The sequence below is a fragment of the Tubulanus polymorphus genome, chromosome 2 (assembly GCF_964204645.1).
Source record: "Tubulanus polymorphus chromosome 2, tnTubPoly1.2, whole genome shotgun sequence".
NCBI lineage: Eukaryota > Metazoa > Nemertea > Palaeonemertea > Tubulaniformes > Tubulanidae > Tubulanus > Tubulanus polymorphus.
Window position 1 is genome coordinate 867,871 of NC_134026.1, and position 15,529 is coordinate 883,399.

The following is a 15,529-nucleotide window of genomic DNA, read 5'->3' on the forward strand; positions in this document are numbered from 1 at the left end:
AGGGAAAATCGGTTCGAGTCCGGGCACGGGATTTCATTATAACACTGTGTACTTTGCTACTGTTAATCATATGTATGTGATAAAATTGGTCCTAATATTAATACTAATACATAATTTATAGTTGAACTGAATAAGTAATGGTATCATTCAAATTAAGTCTCTGATCCGGTTTGGATATTCTCGGAGCTCTCCATTTTTGGATGAACTTGAACTTGGATGGTTCTTTGCGGTAAATAGTACGCGCAACCCGGAAGCGATTTTCAGAAAACAGTATTTTGCCGATTATTTTTTGTGTTTTACTGAAATTTCGAGGCATCTTAGAATTTCGTAGCGATGGAACCAGATACGGTAAATATGAAACTCAGATTCTCATTTTTTTAGATTCATATTTCTATATTCTGTGGCCGATTGATGTCCCAAACTTAAGTTGAAAGTACAAACGTCGTCATCAATCCTCGCTTGCCAGAGCCAGGGCAGAGGTGGTATTCTGTTGTTAATCTGTAGAATATGTTTGTAGGTTTCGACCGATGATCTGCTTTTTCACGGTAAGTTAAGAAGAAGCTCCTTCTTTTTTTCATGTTTCAATTGTTATCATTAACTTATTGTCTTTACCCCCAACAACAGCTGAAATTGCTTTTGTCACTATAAAGACTTAAGTTAATGTTAGAAATGATATGATATACATGCACTTTCAGTAACGCATTCGTTTAAGATTGTTTTTGTTGAAAGTTTCTGATAAATAAACATCGTTTGAAGGGTATAAATATTGAATTGATCTTCCTACAATTTTATATTCACTTTAATTGTTATTGTATTATGTGAATGTTAAAGGTGTTGAAACTGGTGACCTTAGTTCAACAAGTAAGTGTATTGAATTACTAGAAGGGAGTGCAGGGTATTACTCTGGTGAATGATGGGTAATTTGGTTCTCTGATTTATTTGAATTGTTCTATCTCTTTCCATCCAGGGCCAGTTCCGCAGTTGGGTGGAAAACTAGTTCATGAATTTCCAAATCTTTTACCCAAGATTTATAAAAATTTGAACTGATAACATCTGTATGTAACTGGCTCTAGTGTATTATATCATCTCTGACGGTTTATAGGTATCCGATGTATTATTGATATGATCGTGTTTTGGTGGTGGTTTTGAATGGAAACATGTTTCGAATGCTACTGAAATCTTCCTAAGTCTTTGCAGCATCATTAAGCAGTTCCTAAATCAAGTGACACGCTAGCACTAGCTAATGGGGGGTGTTTAGATGCAATTCAATGTTGTGATTTGCTCTTAGACTGTTGTATGTTATTGGATGAATGTAAATTGTATTTCAGATTTTACGAGTGCGAGTCATGGAGTGCAAGTCGACGCCCCTCCACCTTATTCAAAATCAGAGTCGAAATCTGCAAGTTTAACCGCATTCCCCGAACCGTCGGATACCGATGAAGATGGCGACAAAACTGAGGTTAGAATCTAAGAAAGGAGAATGCAAGGGTTAATCAGTATCAAAAACGTTTGTTTCGCTTTGAAGATAAGCTTTTTGAGCTTCGAACATGAAAAGTTTCATTGATATTTTTAGCTCCTCGATGGTCAAAAGAAGCAGCCGTCATTTTGGACATTCGAATATTATCAAGCATTTTTCGATGTCAATTCGTACGACGTTTTGCGGCGAATTTCCGGTTCGATGATTCCAAATCCTCGCAGAAATTATCTACGACTTCATATACGACCAACTCCAGACTTATACGGTAAATATCATTAAACACTGATCAAGGATTAGTCAGAGAATTTGAATTTTTGGTGTCTTGTTGTTCTTGAGAAACAGCCCTCACTGAGGTCATCTCATGATTTATGATCAAGAGGTTTTTGGTCAAGAGTCGGGATAATAGAATTTTGGTTTCTCCGATCCATGAAAAACCCTGTTATTATTCAAATCAATGAATTCATTGCAAGATTTTATTTTTCCTCATCTGTTTGAGTTTGTGAATATTTTCTATTGAGTATTTTCTTGTTATTCTCGAAGGTCCGTTTTGGATTTGTACAACGTTGGTATTTACAACGGCTATTTGTGGTAATTTGGCGAATTACATTAGTTGTGGCAGATACGATTACGAGTGGAGATACGACTTTCATAAAGGTGCGTATAAAATCCCATGATTTTTTACCTATCATTAAAGCCAGAAATGCAGATTCGATAGAAAGTTAAAAATTAATTTTTCAGTGACATTCGCTGCTGCTGCTATTTTTGCGTATTGGTGGTTGATACCGACCGGTATATTTGGTTTGTTGTGGTGGCGAGGGAACCCTGCTGGTTATACATACATGGAAATCATCTGCGTTTACGGCTATTCATTGGCTATCTATATCCCAGTATCGGTAAGTATTCTATCATTTCAGAAAACATCATTTCTCGTGATTGTTTCGTTAAGTATTTGATATATATCAACTATACATTGTAGATATTGTGGGTGATACCTTACGCATGGTTACAATGGTTGCTGGTACTGATTGGTATGATCCTGTCGGGTAAGAATGACTTTCATATTGAGTTATTCTCATCACCGATCTTAACCCGACTCATCCATTTTACTCATCTATTCATAGGTAGCGTTTTATTAATGACATTCTGGCCAGCAGTTCGTGAAGATGTCAATAAAAGGGTTCGTTCAGATTTCTATAAATGAATCATTCTTTCTTTAATGTATTTTTGAAATGATAATGCATGTCTTGTGAATCTATATACAGGTGGCCTGGATAACGATGGCTGTGATATTTATCTTTCACGGAATGTTAGCAGCTGGATTTGTTGTAAGTTGATAACTTGCTTACTTTCTTCTTGTCCCTACTCGACTGTGGAGACATTGCTTGTTTCCTCTAAGCTCCCAGATTTGGTCTTTACATGATGGCGACATGCTGTGGTTCTCTGTTCTACTAAATAATATCTCATCAAAAAATATTTTGATGTAATTTTGGAAAATATGAAACATGAACAGCGTGAATTCTTCTATTTTCAGTTGTATTTCTTTCACGTTCCGGAGAGTACTTGTTCAGCCCTAGTGAAACCGACAATGTCGCCTCTAAAACCATCGCTTTCACCAAACTCCTCGGTATCGAAACACAGCGTATTGAAATCTGAGAAATTGAGTCGACCACTAAACAGTCTCCCGAAGGTGCAAGGAGATGCTGCCCGCGTAAACGTTAAATCATCCATTCCGGATAACGGCAAAAATGTGGATGATGCAAAAAAAACGTCAGAGAAACTGAATGAGAAAGTTAAAACTAAGGAGCAGATGAACAAAAATTCGAATCCTTCATCGAAGTCGAAAAGAAGTGATAAAACATTGATAAGAAAGAAACGAGAAGCGATTAGAACGAATCAGTAGTCAATGGTTACGTTTATAGTTAGAGTATTTATGGATGTATATTTTTGTGTTGGTCTCGAGATGTTTCTACTTGGTTTGTTAATGTTATTCATCTTGGAATAAGTGTAAGATGTTTAAGAAAAAGAAATCAATTTAACAAACAGAATACTAAACTATTCTGTATTGTAAATTATCAATACCTGTATTTATTTGTCTCTTAGTTTCAAGATAACTATTTGTAAATTTTGTAAATAACTTTATGAAGAATATTATCGTGGTAAAAAATTGAGAATCATTTGGAAGCGGTTTCTATCGATATATTATCAGGTGGTGAATGTGCTTATCTTTTCGAGTCAATAAAACTTTTCTATCTAATTAAATGTTTTATTCAATTATTCAACGCGCTGAGAATTAAGACAATCTCTAAGTGACGTCATTCGAATGCCATCTTATTATTTCAAGGACGTACTGATCGGCGTGTATTGTGACACAATGATCTGAGGATCTGTTTCAAGATCATGTCGCCCGTAATCACTGCATGGAAATGCGTCTCCAGAGCAGTGAATCAGGAGGCAGAAACTGCAGCCACTAGAATTAGAATTCTGGCGTCACACTACGTTCGCTTGCGCCATATTGGCCATCACTAATTTCTCGCCCATTATCGCTTGACGGCCAATATGACAGGTTGAAAAATACCGGTATCTATACACGACAAAATATCTCGATGTACTATACGAATCTGACTGAACTCGCATCACGTCTTTCCGCAATGGAGCTTTAGGGAGTCGTCCCACAAATCAAAAACAATATATCAAACATTTACATAAAAAAGGTTGTCTCAATGTATCCCCAAACCGACATGTGCGGGATATGATGAGATACGGGGAATTTATCAAGTTATCCAAACATTTTCGCTTAAAAGTGGATTTGAAATCCATTACGCAGAATGTACCTATAGATGAACTTGTCATGACGCTGGATAAAATCATAAAAGTACATTTATTTGTTTAATCCCATCCGAATGTATAGAGGGACGTTTCCATCTGTTGAAACTCGATTCAATTCCCTAAAATCAGGAATCCATGTTGCCATTAGGTAAAAATGTCAGGAGGAAATATGCAGATGATTAGGCAAACATGGGAATTTATCAAAATTGGACAGGATATTCTTATTTACACTAGATTTCACATATTTAATGCACAGTTTAGCATATTTCTAAAATTGTTGAAAGTATATCGGACAGGCAATTAAAACAACATGTATTAACATTGGACATGATTAGTCTTATTTAGACTAGATGACAGATATTCACATCATATTTCTAGAGCAACGAATTTCCTGTTGTAATTTATAATATCATATCAACAATGAATGAATGAGGATTTTGACGCGCTAGTCTGTTATGAATAATCGAAGTCAAAAGTTTCGTTGAAAACATTAGATTAGAAATTCTGTTTTTGTTGAAATGATTTACCTCTGGCATTTTCATTCCCCTGACATTTTCATACCCCTGGCATTTGTTTACCTCTGACCGGGTACAATCAGTGATTACAGATGGACGATATAAATCGCCATAGATCCAGTTCCACAGTCAAGTAAGATTTAACTGTTTGAATTTTGTTCAGTTCTACCATCTCTGTAATTGAATCAGCTGCTTATAGAATTTTTTATCCATTTAAAAATGAGTACCCGTATAATATTTCTAATTTCCCATACATACATTATTGAAATTTTGGGAATCCTAAATTTATTATATATGTAGTATATCGTTCTTCAAAAGTCCAAATTACTGTAATCATTCTGATGACTTCTGTTAAAAGGACATTCGGTGATTTAGCAGCAAAAACATAATTCGTAATCAATAGACTGTATTTGATTCGATGACATCTTCAGATCGTCCGCAATCGTTATCTCTCAAAAATATCATCTCGTCGTCCTGACACTGTTCATATCCAGTTTCGTCTGCCATGTATTTATGATCAGCGGGGACGCGACGTGTGACAGTCGCACCGCTGCTGTATAACGATGTCAGAGTCATGCGTCGGTCGTAAGTACCGCCATTATTCTCCGCGACGATTTTCCCACGGCGGCACAAAACAGCGCGAAACGCGCAGCGGAATTTCGTCGAGTGAGCGTTATAAACTAAGAAATTACAAGCCGAATTCAAGTAATACATGACTCGGGCAAATAGAATCAAATAGAACATTCTGTACACGCCGACTTCAACTTTGATACGTGTCATGGGCGTGTACATCAAATACATGGTCAGAATGCGAAATGGTAACATACAAGTAATAAAAAGTATGATTATCGAAACTAACATAAAAACAACCTGTCGTCGGTTACGGAGTCCAGTGTTACGGCTTGCGTTAGTTTGTAATAAGTGCGAACTATCTGTAAAAAGTTTGCTTATGATGTTCGCGTACAGAACGGCTAACATAATCATTGGAATGAAAAAAAAGAAAACGATATTCGCAGTAAAAAACGCCCGCGAACTGATCGAAGTCGCCATCGTCCGGCAGACGTAAACCGTTTTTCCTGTCTCTGTGAATACAGCCTTTCCAAGACGGGTAGTTAATATGAAAGGGGCTGATACGATAATCGCAAAAAGCCAAACTGCGGTGAGAACTTTGAGAGATCGACTGATTGTACAGTTGTATTGAGCCTGGAATGGGTGACAAATGGCGTAGTAACGTTCGAAACTGATCGCCAAAATGGTAAGCACCGACGCCAGCGCGGATAGATTTTCCAGATACGGTACCAATTTACCTGAAACAATAGAAACATGGTTATAGCATGAAAGAAAACTAACATCAATCGTAGCAAACAGCGTAATTCTAGCCTGCAACGCAACACCACAACCAAACAATATATAGAATCTGTTATTGGATTACTCAGATACGTCAATCTCAAAATGAAAGAAGATGTCCCTGAATGTATTCCCTGTCAAATGTTCTCTACACATACGAAACATTTGACTCGACTAAAGATCTTTGATTTTTTTTTGATTGAGTCTGCGTAATACATGTAATAAACATTGATGGCTTGGACTTCCAATAACAGATACGTCGAGTGACAAGTAAATTTCTACCCCAAAAAATCCTAAGTGACAAGTAAATAATTCAATTAAGGTGAATATAACAAACAGTGGTGGTGTTTTCTCGATTAATGTACAATATTATTAGTATTGTGGTATTGGTATGCGAATTATTTATTATTCATTATTGATTATTAATTATTTCGTGCAAATCCCAAATTTCACTCGAGCACCCTCTCAAGGCCGTTGGCGATGAGGGCTATGCCGCTACGCAGCTTCCTTATACAGTAAACTTTCATATGGTCCCTTTTTACTTCTCTGGACCCGACCCACCCCTACAAAAACTCCTTGATCCGCCCCTGGTCCGCCCATATCTGCCTCGCTAGTTGTCCACCTTTTAGAGGTTATACATTATTGTCTTACTGCAACTTACTTCTCTTAATTACGTTTGCCTAATTGCATATGTCTGGGAAATGTATTTGGCAAAGATCAGCTAGAATTCAAGCGGGAAAGTTACGCCAAATGTTAACATACCATAAGTCTGTACTTCAGGTATATATACATATTCATAATCATAAATATGCATTCACGATATATCCGCATTTCGTTTGCTTTATTTCCCTTATCGTATACTTAATCTACTCCAGTCACCACATTGATACACATCTATGCCATCATTTATATATTATGCGCATTATGCGTTGAATTATGTGAGTAAATGTCTCAAAATCGCTCTGCTAAAATATTATCTATACTTTGTTTTGTTTTCGGAATTAGATCTGTCCAACTAAATGGTAACAGGCATTTTCGACTAATTAATTTCTCACGTAATCAGTAATCACCTTGCAGAGTCGCCACGTACGTAAGTCAACGACTCTGCAACTGGTCCCAGAAATTCACACGTGGGAAGATACTCTAAAAGCTGTAACTGAACTGAATCGTTTATGGCACTCAAGAATAACGAATTACCCGGAAATTGGAGATTTATCACGTAAACGTACAACATTGCCATTCTAAGAAATAGGAATCGAATCAGGTTATTCTAACGTAGCATTGTTGTTTTCGAGGAATCCGTGGCTCCGAAAATTATGCGAATAACGATATTTTAAATCGGTCACAAAGAATCTATATTAATTTGTTTCATTGATAAAAAAGCAACCACCGATTGAACTGAAGTAAAGTCCGAGTTTTATCTTGGGCGACCGAATATAGTAGATACAATCGCATGCTTGATTATCCATGACACGAAAGGAAATCCTCTTCCCAATATTTCGGGTGAAGCTCAGGCGATTCTGTATACGTTTAATTAGAGGAATGTACTCGAACCACATCCCTGATTTAATCAATTCATTGAGTATAATCAAACACGCTAGATTTTGGTTCGTTTTCGTGCAGTTAGGTTATGACAGTTAAGATTGGAGTAGATGTTTGTTGAATACAGGTATAAATGCGTGATTATATCTGAGTAAAAATTTAGAAGTATATTCACTATTCATATCAATATGTCATGAATATCATACTTACACATCGCTTCACCGAGATACCAAACATCCTTGGCGTGGAACTCTAACAAAGCAGAAGGCATACAAATAATTAGCACAAACAGATCGGCAACGCTCAAATTCAATATGAAATAATTCGTTGAATTCCGCATTTCCTTATTACGAACAATAACCAGTATAACAAGAATATTTCCAACAAGTCCGAATAGAAATATCATTAGATACGATACGGTAACTGTTATAGTAACATTTGTAGATATTTGAAAAACTCCCTCATTGCCACCAGAAAAATCACCGGAATAATTACTCAACGTTTCGTTACCCATTAGCAATAACGGTAAAACATCTTCTTCCATTTTTGTCTAAATCCGTATAACTAATTGTAACAGTTTAGACGGAACGCTGGTCACGAGGTTTTGGTCATAAAAGATCGAAGAGCTATCGACGTTAATGAATTCGGACACGAGCGGTATCTCATCCGTCAGCGTTCACTTCAGTTCGTCTAAGAAGGAAATTTACTTAACAGCTGACGAGAGGTAAATCGGTGTTGCGAGGTTCAGTCAATTTAATTTCAAAGCCGATCCTTGCAAACGCGCAACGATCATCATTAGTAAACCGCCGAGATACAGAAATCAGCGAGTTACATTAATATGCAGACTTGTCAACCCGTCCGATCACCAATTAACACCCGGGTTCGCATGTCTGACGATCTGTGTAGATTCCATCAGATTTATTAATTCCATCGATACAGTTGTGGCCGAAATAATTTGACCTTGTTTATGCATTCGGAGACGGATTCTTACAGTTTCGATCTACGCAGCGTTGGTTCGTTACAAAGGGACTCATCGGGACAACCATTACAACGGGCACAGCAAATAGAAAATATTTTCAAAAAAAGGTTTTCAAATAGAAAAGGTTATTAAGAACGACTTCTTAAAACTATGAATAAAACTATGAAACCGCATGTGCGGGCTGTAAGGAAGTATGGATAAGTTTGCTCATTGGTTCTTTTTAACTTGGTTCTCTTGACCTCGCTGGACATTATTATAATTCAAATATGCACAAATTTAGTTACGTAACGTTCCTTTTTCTTTTTTTTGATGGTTTACATACATTGGAATAATGAGTCTAGAATTAGTGAAACCCTGATTATGGTGGTTATATCTACAGAGAATAAATAAATGCCGTTTCGAGTAATTGTTCTGTCTGATATGAAGTATCAAATGCGCACTACTAATAAACGGGTGAACATTCCACCGGTGCTGTCAGAATGTGAAGTGTGACAGTTACATGTAGAACCTCTGTCTAGTGCAGGACACGTCCGAAATCAGTCGCTCCGTTGAAGAATCCAACATGTCTACAGAACACAGTGAGGAATCTGCTACTGAGACTAAAAGCGATGAAGTTAGGTCTGATAATGACGCAAATTTTGAACAAATGTTGGATACTCTAGGTCACTTTGGAAGATTTCAAATTCGTATTTTCTCTTTGTACACGTTAATGGATTTGGCTTCAGGGCCGGGTTTGATGTACTTCATATTCGCAAATTTTACCCCTCCGTGGAGTTGTCTGGAGTTGACGGCTAATACTACATTGCCGAATAACAGCCAACAACTGTGTTCTTACAACGGATCCAAATGTATACGATTTGAATATGATTTAGACGAATCACTTTCTTCAATTATCACCGAGGTAACTTAATAAAATAAGTGATGTTTACTTTATAAAGTGATTTCAAATACACATACGATATCATTTTATGCAAGTTCAAAACTTTATCATGTTTATTTCAGTTTAATCTAGTATGTGATTCTGCATATCTTCCGCAACTTACGCTCAGTATTAAGATGGTTGGACTACTATTCGGTGCGCTAAGTTGTGGGTATCTAAGTGATTGGCTTGGTAGGAAGAAAGTGGTGCTAGTATTCAGTACGATGATGATGATTTCTCAAATTGTCACCGGATTTTCTACAAGCTGGCTCACATTTACAATCATGAGAGTAATTACTGGATTCTTCGTCGGTAAGGTTTTTACCGTATCGTGACTGGGATAAGGGCAGCCAAGGGTCACGCTTCAACATAGCAATATGTACATATAACATCCTCATCATAGATTCAGAACATTTTGTATTAAGGTTATCATGTCAAACCTCGTGATGATTACCACTAAACAGCGCTAAGTTCAATTTTATAAAGTTCTTGATAGATTGATTAAATAATTACACATAATAGTTTTACGATATGTTATTAACTGAACTACGAATTGGAAACATCCTGAGCCTACATGCAGCATCTTGGAGTGGACAATAGTCAAAACCCAATCTATATCATCATGACGTATATATTTATGATAAAAGTGCAGAAATGAAAAATGTTTTAATCTGTGTTTCCATTAGGTGGTTCATTGAACGTATGCTTTTCGCTACCTATCGAATTTGTCGGACCGAAATGGCGGTCATTCTGCTCGTGTATTACCCTTTACGAACTTGGAACGGCTCTAATGACCTTATTTGCATATCTGACACGTGATTGGAGACAAGTGGCATTCATCACTGGCTCTCTAACATTACCGTTGATTCTTGCGATTCTATGGTAATTCATCATAACATTAGTATTTCTATTACCTTCGCTTTATTCATAATTCAATCAAGATTAAGTTATGTAGCTGGATGTAGCTCTATTTACGCATTGAATTATTGTATAAATTCGTTCATTCTGGTAAAACCTTATATCGAATCTACAAAGCCAACCATTTGCATTTCTAACTTCAAAATGTAACGTAATGTACGTATAGCATTTCATCATCGTCTTGAAATTATAGGTTGACTCCGGAAAGTGTGCGATGGTTGGCAATGAAAGGTCGTTTTGACGAGGCAGACGATATCATAAGGTGGATGGCACGTGTGAATAAATCTCCAGTTCCAGATTTGAATATACTTCGACATATGGCAGCTAAGAATCTCAGGGAGCAAGAAAAAACCCGAAGATACGGCTATTTTGATCTGTTTAAAACAAAAACGGCTGCAATTCGTACTTGTGTGATAATGTATTGCTGGCAAGTTATCATCCATTATAGAGACCATTATTTTGCACGGATCAGTCAAATTTGGCTCGTGCCTAGAGAGCACGTTCACGACCATTCTCTCGATACTAAACAATGCTTAAACAAAGCCAAGTTAGCCACTTTTGGAGCCAGTTTTAATAATTTGACCCGTGCTAAAATTTGGCTCGGGCCTGGTCCGACGTTTTTGGTCGGGCCAAAAACGCTAGCGTGATCGCAGCTAATGATGATTATATCATGGAATCCATTATTTTTAGTTCATTCATTCTGCGATTAATCGTGTTTTTGTTACTTTCTACAGGTTTACCTGTTCTGTTATATTTTATGGAATAAGTACAATGTACAGCACCTTCAGCGGAACAGTTTTTGTCAATGCCGTAGCTTCAGCATTTGCCACACTTGGCGCAAGTTGGGTTGTAATTCTATTAGCAAACAGGTTCTTCCCTATTTCACCTTATTGAATACATGTTCATAAAAATGACAATTATACTGATCATCAGCTGACACATGTCTCAATATAAATCTAAACATGATTCGATGATGGGATTCTCATTTTTATTATAGATTTGGCAGACGACGTTCGTTTTTCGGCTACATGGTATTACCCTGTGCTTCAATGGTAATTGTCGTTATAATAGGTATTCTGAACAAGAAGGATCAACTGGGCGTCGTTATGACAGCTTTCGTTTTGATTGGCAAAGTTGGGATCTTTTCCTGTTGGGATTTGGCGTCTATTTACACAGTAGAGATCTTTCCTACCGTCGTAAGGTAAATGCTCACCAGATTCTGAAATATCTGCGAACGATAAACTTGTGTAATCTACCGATGTAGTAATCAAATGTAACTTTAATTCGTGTACTAAATGCCAACCGGCTTATTTATGATGCGTATGTTTTTTAAAAATATTTTCTTTAGAAATCTTGGTGTTGGTTCATCCAACATGGCATCTAGAATCGGAGGAATCATAGCTCCCCAGATAGCTTTGTTGGTACGCAAGAGTAATGACATATGCGTGTTAATTGATGATTGAATCCGTAGTGTATTCCATGTTCAGTTTTGTTTTTATTTCAGGGTGGAGTCAGTCACTGGATCGTACCGTATGTCATATACGCGATACTGATCATCACATCAGTACTATCTGTTTACTTCTTCCTGCCAGAGACAAACAATCAACCATTAACCGACGCTGCTTCATCAGAACCGCGCCGCAAACAGAACGCAACCATTCACAACACTGCAATTCCGCTAATTCAAAAGAAATGTTAATCAAAGTCGATGAAGATTATTATACCATTTCAAATAAAATCTTTATCAGGGTATAATCGAAGCTAAAAATTCATAGTTATCCGAGGTTTGAGGTAGTGTCCTGATTTTATGGAGCCACTTGAGCCATAGATGATGCTACGACTAAATCATACACTAATGGCTCACAGCCAGGTCAGCGTCCTTTGCTAATTGCTAATGCTTTTTTGTTCTGTTCTTCAGTTTTTCGGCGCGGCGAACATTTTTCGCCAGCCGAGCAAAGCCCCTGGGGGTTTGAGAATTTTAAGTGATGATGTATGCCAATAAAAGATAAAAGTCTCATTCAATGGGAGAAACAATATTCCCAATGGGTTTAATTATTTGAAATTAGGCCTACGATCCGAGTCAAGTACAATTCCAGTGATGAATTGTCCCCGATTTTATTCGCTGTGTTCCGATAGATGGCGACCAGTGATGAACGTGCGGCCTCGGTATTCGATCCGGCCCGGCGAATATCTACGAGTTCACAGCGAACTGAGCGTGACTCGTGTCCGGCTCCACGTCCGTACGTAAAAATCCAAAATGGCAGCTTCCATATGGCCCGAGATAAAAAATGTTCGCGATGAAAAACGCCACGAATTGGTTTTACACGGAGCTGATATATCGAGAAGGATCGATTCTGGTGGAGTAGACGATTCATTATTCCTATTGGAACACTTGAATTTACTCGAAATATTCAAAACAACTTTAAAAGAGCTGCCTCACAGCGTCGGTCAACTTTCAAATCTTACATCGCTTGTTCTACACAGCAATCAATTAACGGCCATACCCGACGAAATCGGGAAACTGACGAAGTTGAAATTATTGGATTTGTCATTTAATCAAATTACATCTGTCCCGAAAGATTTGGATAAATTGGTTAATTTGGAGACGCTGAATTTGGGCTCGAATCGTCTGGAATTATTTCCGGATAATGTTTTCGAATCGATGGTGAATCTACACGTCGTCGACTTATCGCATAATCAGTTAACTGATTTACCCGAGGACGTGATGTCGCCGAATCTAGAACATTTGTTAAAATTACAAGCGCAGGATAATGGAATCGAGCGGATTCCTGACGGAATCGCCAACTTGATCTCGTTGAAACATTTAGATTTATCGAACAACGCGTTGAAAGAAATCCCGCCCGAAATGAGCGAATGTTCGAAACTGAAAGAACTGTTTTTGAAAGGAAACAAATTGAAAGATCGTCGACTGATGAAATTGATCGATCAATGTCACGCTAAATCCGTCATGGATTATTTGGCGAATTTGCGTAAGAAGGAACTGGAGAAATCGGGCGGTAAGGGGGCCGGGAAAGGCGCCTCAAAAAAACAGAAGAAAAAGTCTAAAGTCGACGATGAAGTCGCGGATCTCGGGAAAAATGTGATGGAAGTTTTACATTTTCAAGATGATCGAAGTTTGAATGTGAAATGTAGTGAAAGCGTATTGGAAGTGAGACCGTATATTCTGTGCTGCGTCGTGAAGGGTCTCGATTTTCTTAAATCCAGTAATATGTTCAAGGGTTTCATATCACTACAGGTAAATGATGACCTCTAATTTACCACTATTATGAAAGACTTGCGGTCTCAGAGATTCATGAATCTAGTATCATGTTTTGACATCACTATATTTGAAAGTGTACTACAAAGAACTGTATCCAATGTTTGAGGGGGTTCAGGCTTCAGGCAGTAAATCTACATCCGGTGCACTTCAGATAACTGCAACTAGTAAAACTAAAGATTATTCTGGTCAATTACAACATACATATTCGTGCACCTTACGCTGCTGTTCTTTAAACTGTTATAATTTTCCCTTTTTCAGAATAAATTACACGAAGAAATATGTGATAAACGTCATACGGCTACAATCGCTACCCACGACTTAAAATCAGTAATGCATCCGCTGCTATACGACGCTAGGTCACCGGTGGAAGTTAAAGTAAGTTTGTCACCAATGTGTGAAAGTTTGATGAGAATTTTTGAGAAAAAATCAATGATTTTGTCCGTTTACAGTTGGTGCAGTTATTCAAACACAAGTCGACGTCTGCTGCGAGATTGGTTACAAAACTACGCGAAGAGGCTGAGGCTGAAAGGAAGGCTAAAAAAAGAAACACATTTTCAGGGATTCACAAGTATGAAAACTATAATTCTAAGCCGTCCTCCGCTCTTAACCAGTCGGAATATACCTGTAAATTGCGTATTATATATTTCAGGTATTTGAATTTGTTAAACGGTTTTAAAAAATTCCCGTTCATATTCGATGCAGAAGATGATGTGATCTCTTTTCCACCAATTACAAATTGTGAAAAAACTAAGGTAAGAGTATTTACAAGTCTTGGAAACTTTTTTTGGAGGCTAGTAGAGATTATTTTACAAGCAGTTTAGTGGTTTCTGCTTACATCGTATTAGAATGCCAACCATCTTTAACTAAACGCTTTGTTGTAATGAACTTTAGAAAATAAGAATAAATATATGTTGAAAATATCGCTTAATCCGAATTTTTATTTGAATATTTATTTTCAGATTACTCAGGAAACAACTGATTTACTGATCGAAGTTACGAGTACAGTCAGTTTAGATACTTGTAAATCAGTAATGGAAGCTTTGCTCACCGGTATGTTAAACATGGGTTGCGGTTCGGTGAACAAGTCTGAAGAGACCGCAGATGAAGAAGGTGTACAGAAACTAACGATAGAACAAGTGAAGATACTAAACCCCGAAGGCCAGCTTAAAGTTGTCTACCCATCGCGTACTGATTTATCTGGTGACCAGTATAGAGTAATAAGAGACTATGATTAGATATTTAGGTTGTAACCATATTTGAATCATGTTTATGATTAATTAATTCGTGCTTTGAAACATGAAGTAATATTGCGGTTCATGTGACGATTGATTCTGTGCTTGATCTATTATTAAACATACCCTGTATTTATTTGTCTCCTAAATGCATTTTGTATGAAAATAAATATGCATGGAACGGCAAGTCCGAAATGACTGCGCTTTGGAAAATGCTGATAAACCTTTAAATAAATGGTTTATTACCTTGTGAATGTTGAATATATTACCCAGTAGTTATTGTGTTAATTTCTGCCGAACATCGAGGAGAAAGGAGAGAGGATCTCAAAAAGAGGATGTCATATTCTTGTAGCTGGTGCCTATCATCGGGTTGAGTCTTGTGCTATTCGTTACAGTCTTAGCAGTAACTATGTGAAAATCTCAACATGATCGACAAAAATAGATGCAGTCATTATGATAAAATCTATATTTGGTTTATATACATAACATAGATA

At 37.2% G+C, this 15,529-nt stretch overlaps 4 protein-coding genes across 5 annotated transcripts; 3 read left to right on the forward strand and 1 right to left on the reverse strand.

Moving 5' to 3' along the window:
- Positions 1-219: 219 nt before the first annotated feature.
- On the forward strand, positions 220-3,704 carry LOC141899352 (protein YIPF1-like). Of its 2 annotated transcripts, XM_074785602.1 has the most exons (11): positions 220-348; positions 518-545; positions 832-861; positions 1,329-1,459; positions 1,574-1,742; positions 2,018-2,131; positions 2,216-2,370; positions 2,454-2,520; positions 2,599-2,654; positions 2,740-2,802; positions 3,009-3,704. In XM_074785602.1, exons 1-11 carry the CDS (start codon positions 334-336, stop codon positions 3,375-3,377), a joined length of 1,197 nt encoding a protein of 398 aa, XP_074641703.1. In that variant the 5' UTR covers positions 220-333; the 3' UTR covers positions 3,378-3,704. The 2 variants fall into 2 exon arrangements, with proteins under 2 accessions (XP_074641703.1, XP_074641704.1); XM_074785603.1 differs by lacking the exon at positions 832-861.
- A 1,510-nt stretch (positions 3,705-5,214) lies between these two features.
- LOC141900866 (QRFP-like peptide receptor) lies at positions 5,215-8,251 on the reverse strand. Its single transcript, XM_074787914.1, has 2 exons — positions 7,918-8,251; positions 5,215-6,125 (listed from the first exon to the last, which is right to left on the reverse strand). Exons 1-2 carry the CDS (start codon positions 8,249-8,251, stop codon positions 5,215-5,217), a joined length of 1,245 nt encoding a protein of 414 aa, XP_074644015.1.
- Positions 8,252-9,118: 867 nt separating this feature from the next.
- LOC141899350 (organic cation transporter protein-like) lies at positions 9,119-12,404 on the forward strand. Its single transcript, XM_074785601.1, has 8 exons — positions 9,119-9,587; positions 9,689-9,917; positions 10,292-10,487; positions 10,717-10,950; positions 11,258-11,392; positions 11,521-11,724; positions 11,872-11,944; positions 12,028-12,404. Exons 1-8 carry the CDS (start codon positions 9,249-9,251, stop codon positions 12,220-12,222), a joined length of 1,605 nt encoding a protein of 534 aa, XP_074641702.1. The 5' UTR covers positions 9,119-9,248; the 3' UTR covers positions 12,223-12,404.
- A 376-nt stretch (positions 12,405-12,780) lies between these two features.
- Positions 12,781-15,289, forward strand: LOC141899353 (leucine-rich repeat-containing protein 47-like). The gene is made up of 5 exons (XM_074785604.1): positions 12,781-13,779; positions 14,062-14,178; positions 14,253-14,371; positions 14,453-14,555; positions 14,763-15,289. The coding sequence occupies exons 1-5, from the start codon at positions 12,781-12,783 to the stop codon at positions 15,036-15,038; spliced, it is 1,614 nt and encodes a 537-aa protein (XP_074641705.1). The 3' UTR covers positions 15,039-15,289.
- The last annotated feature ends 240 nt before the right edge of the window (positions 15,290-15,529 follow it).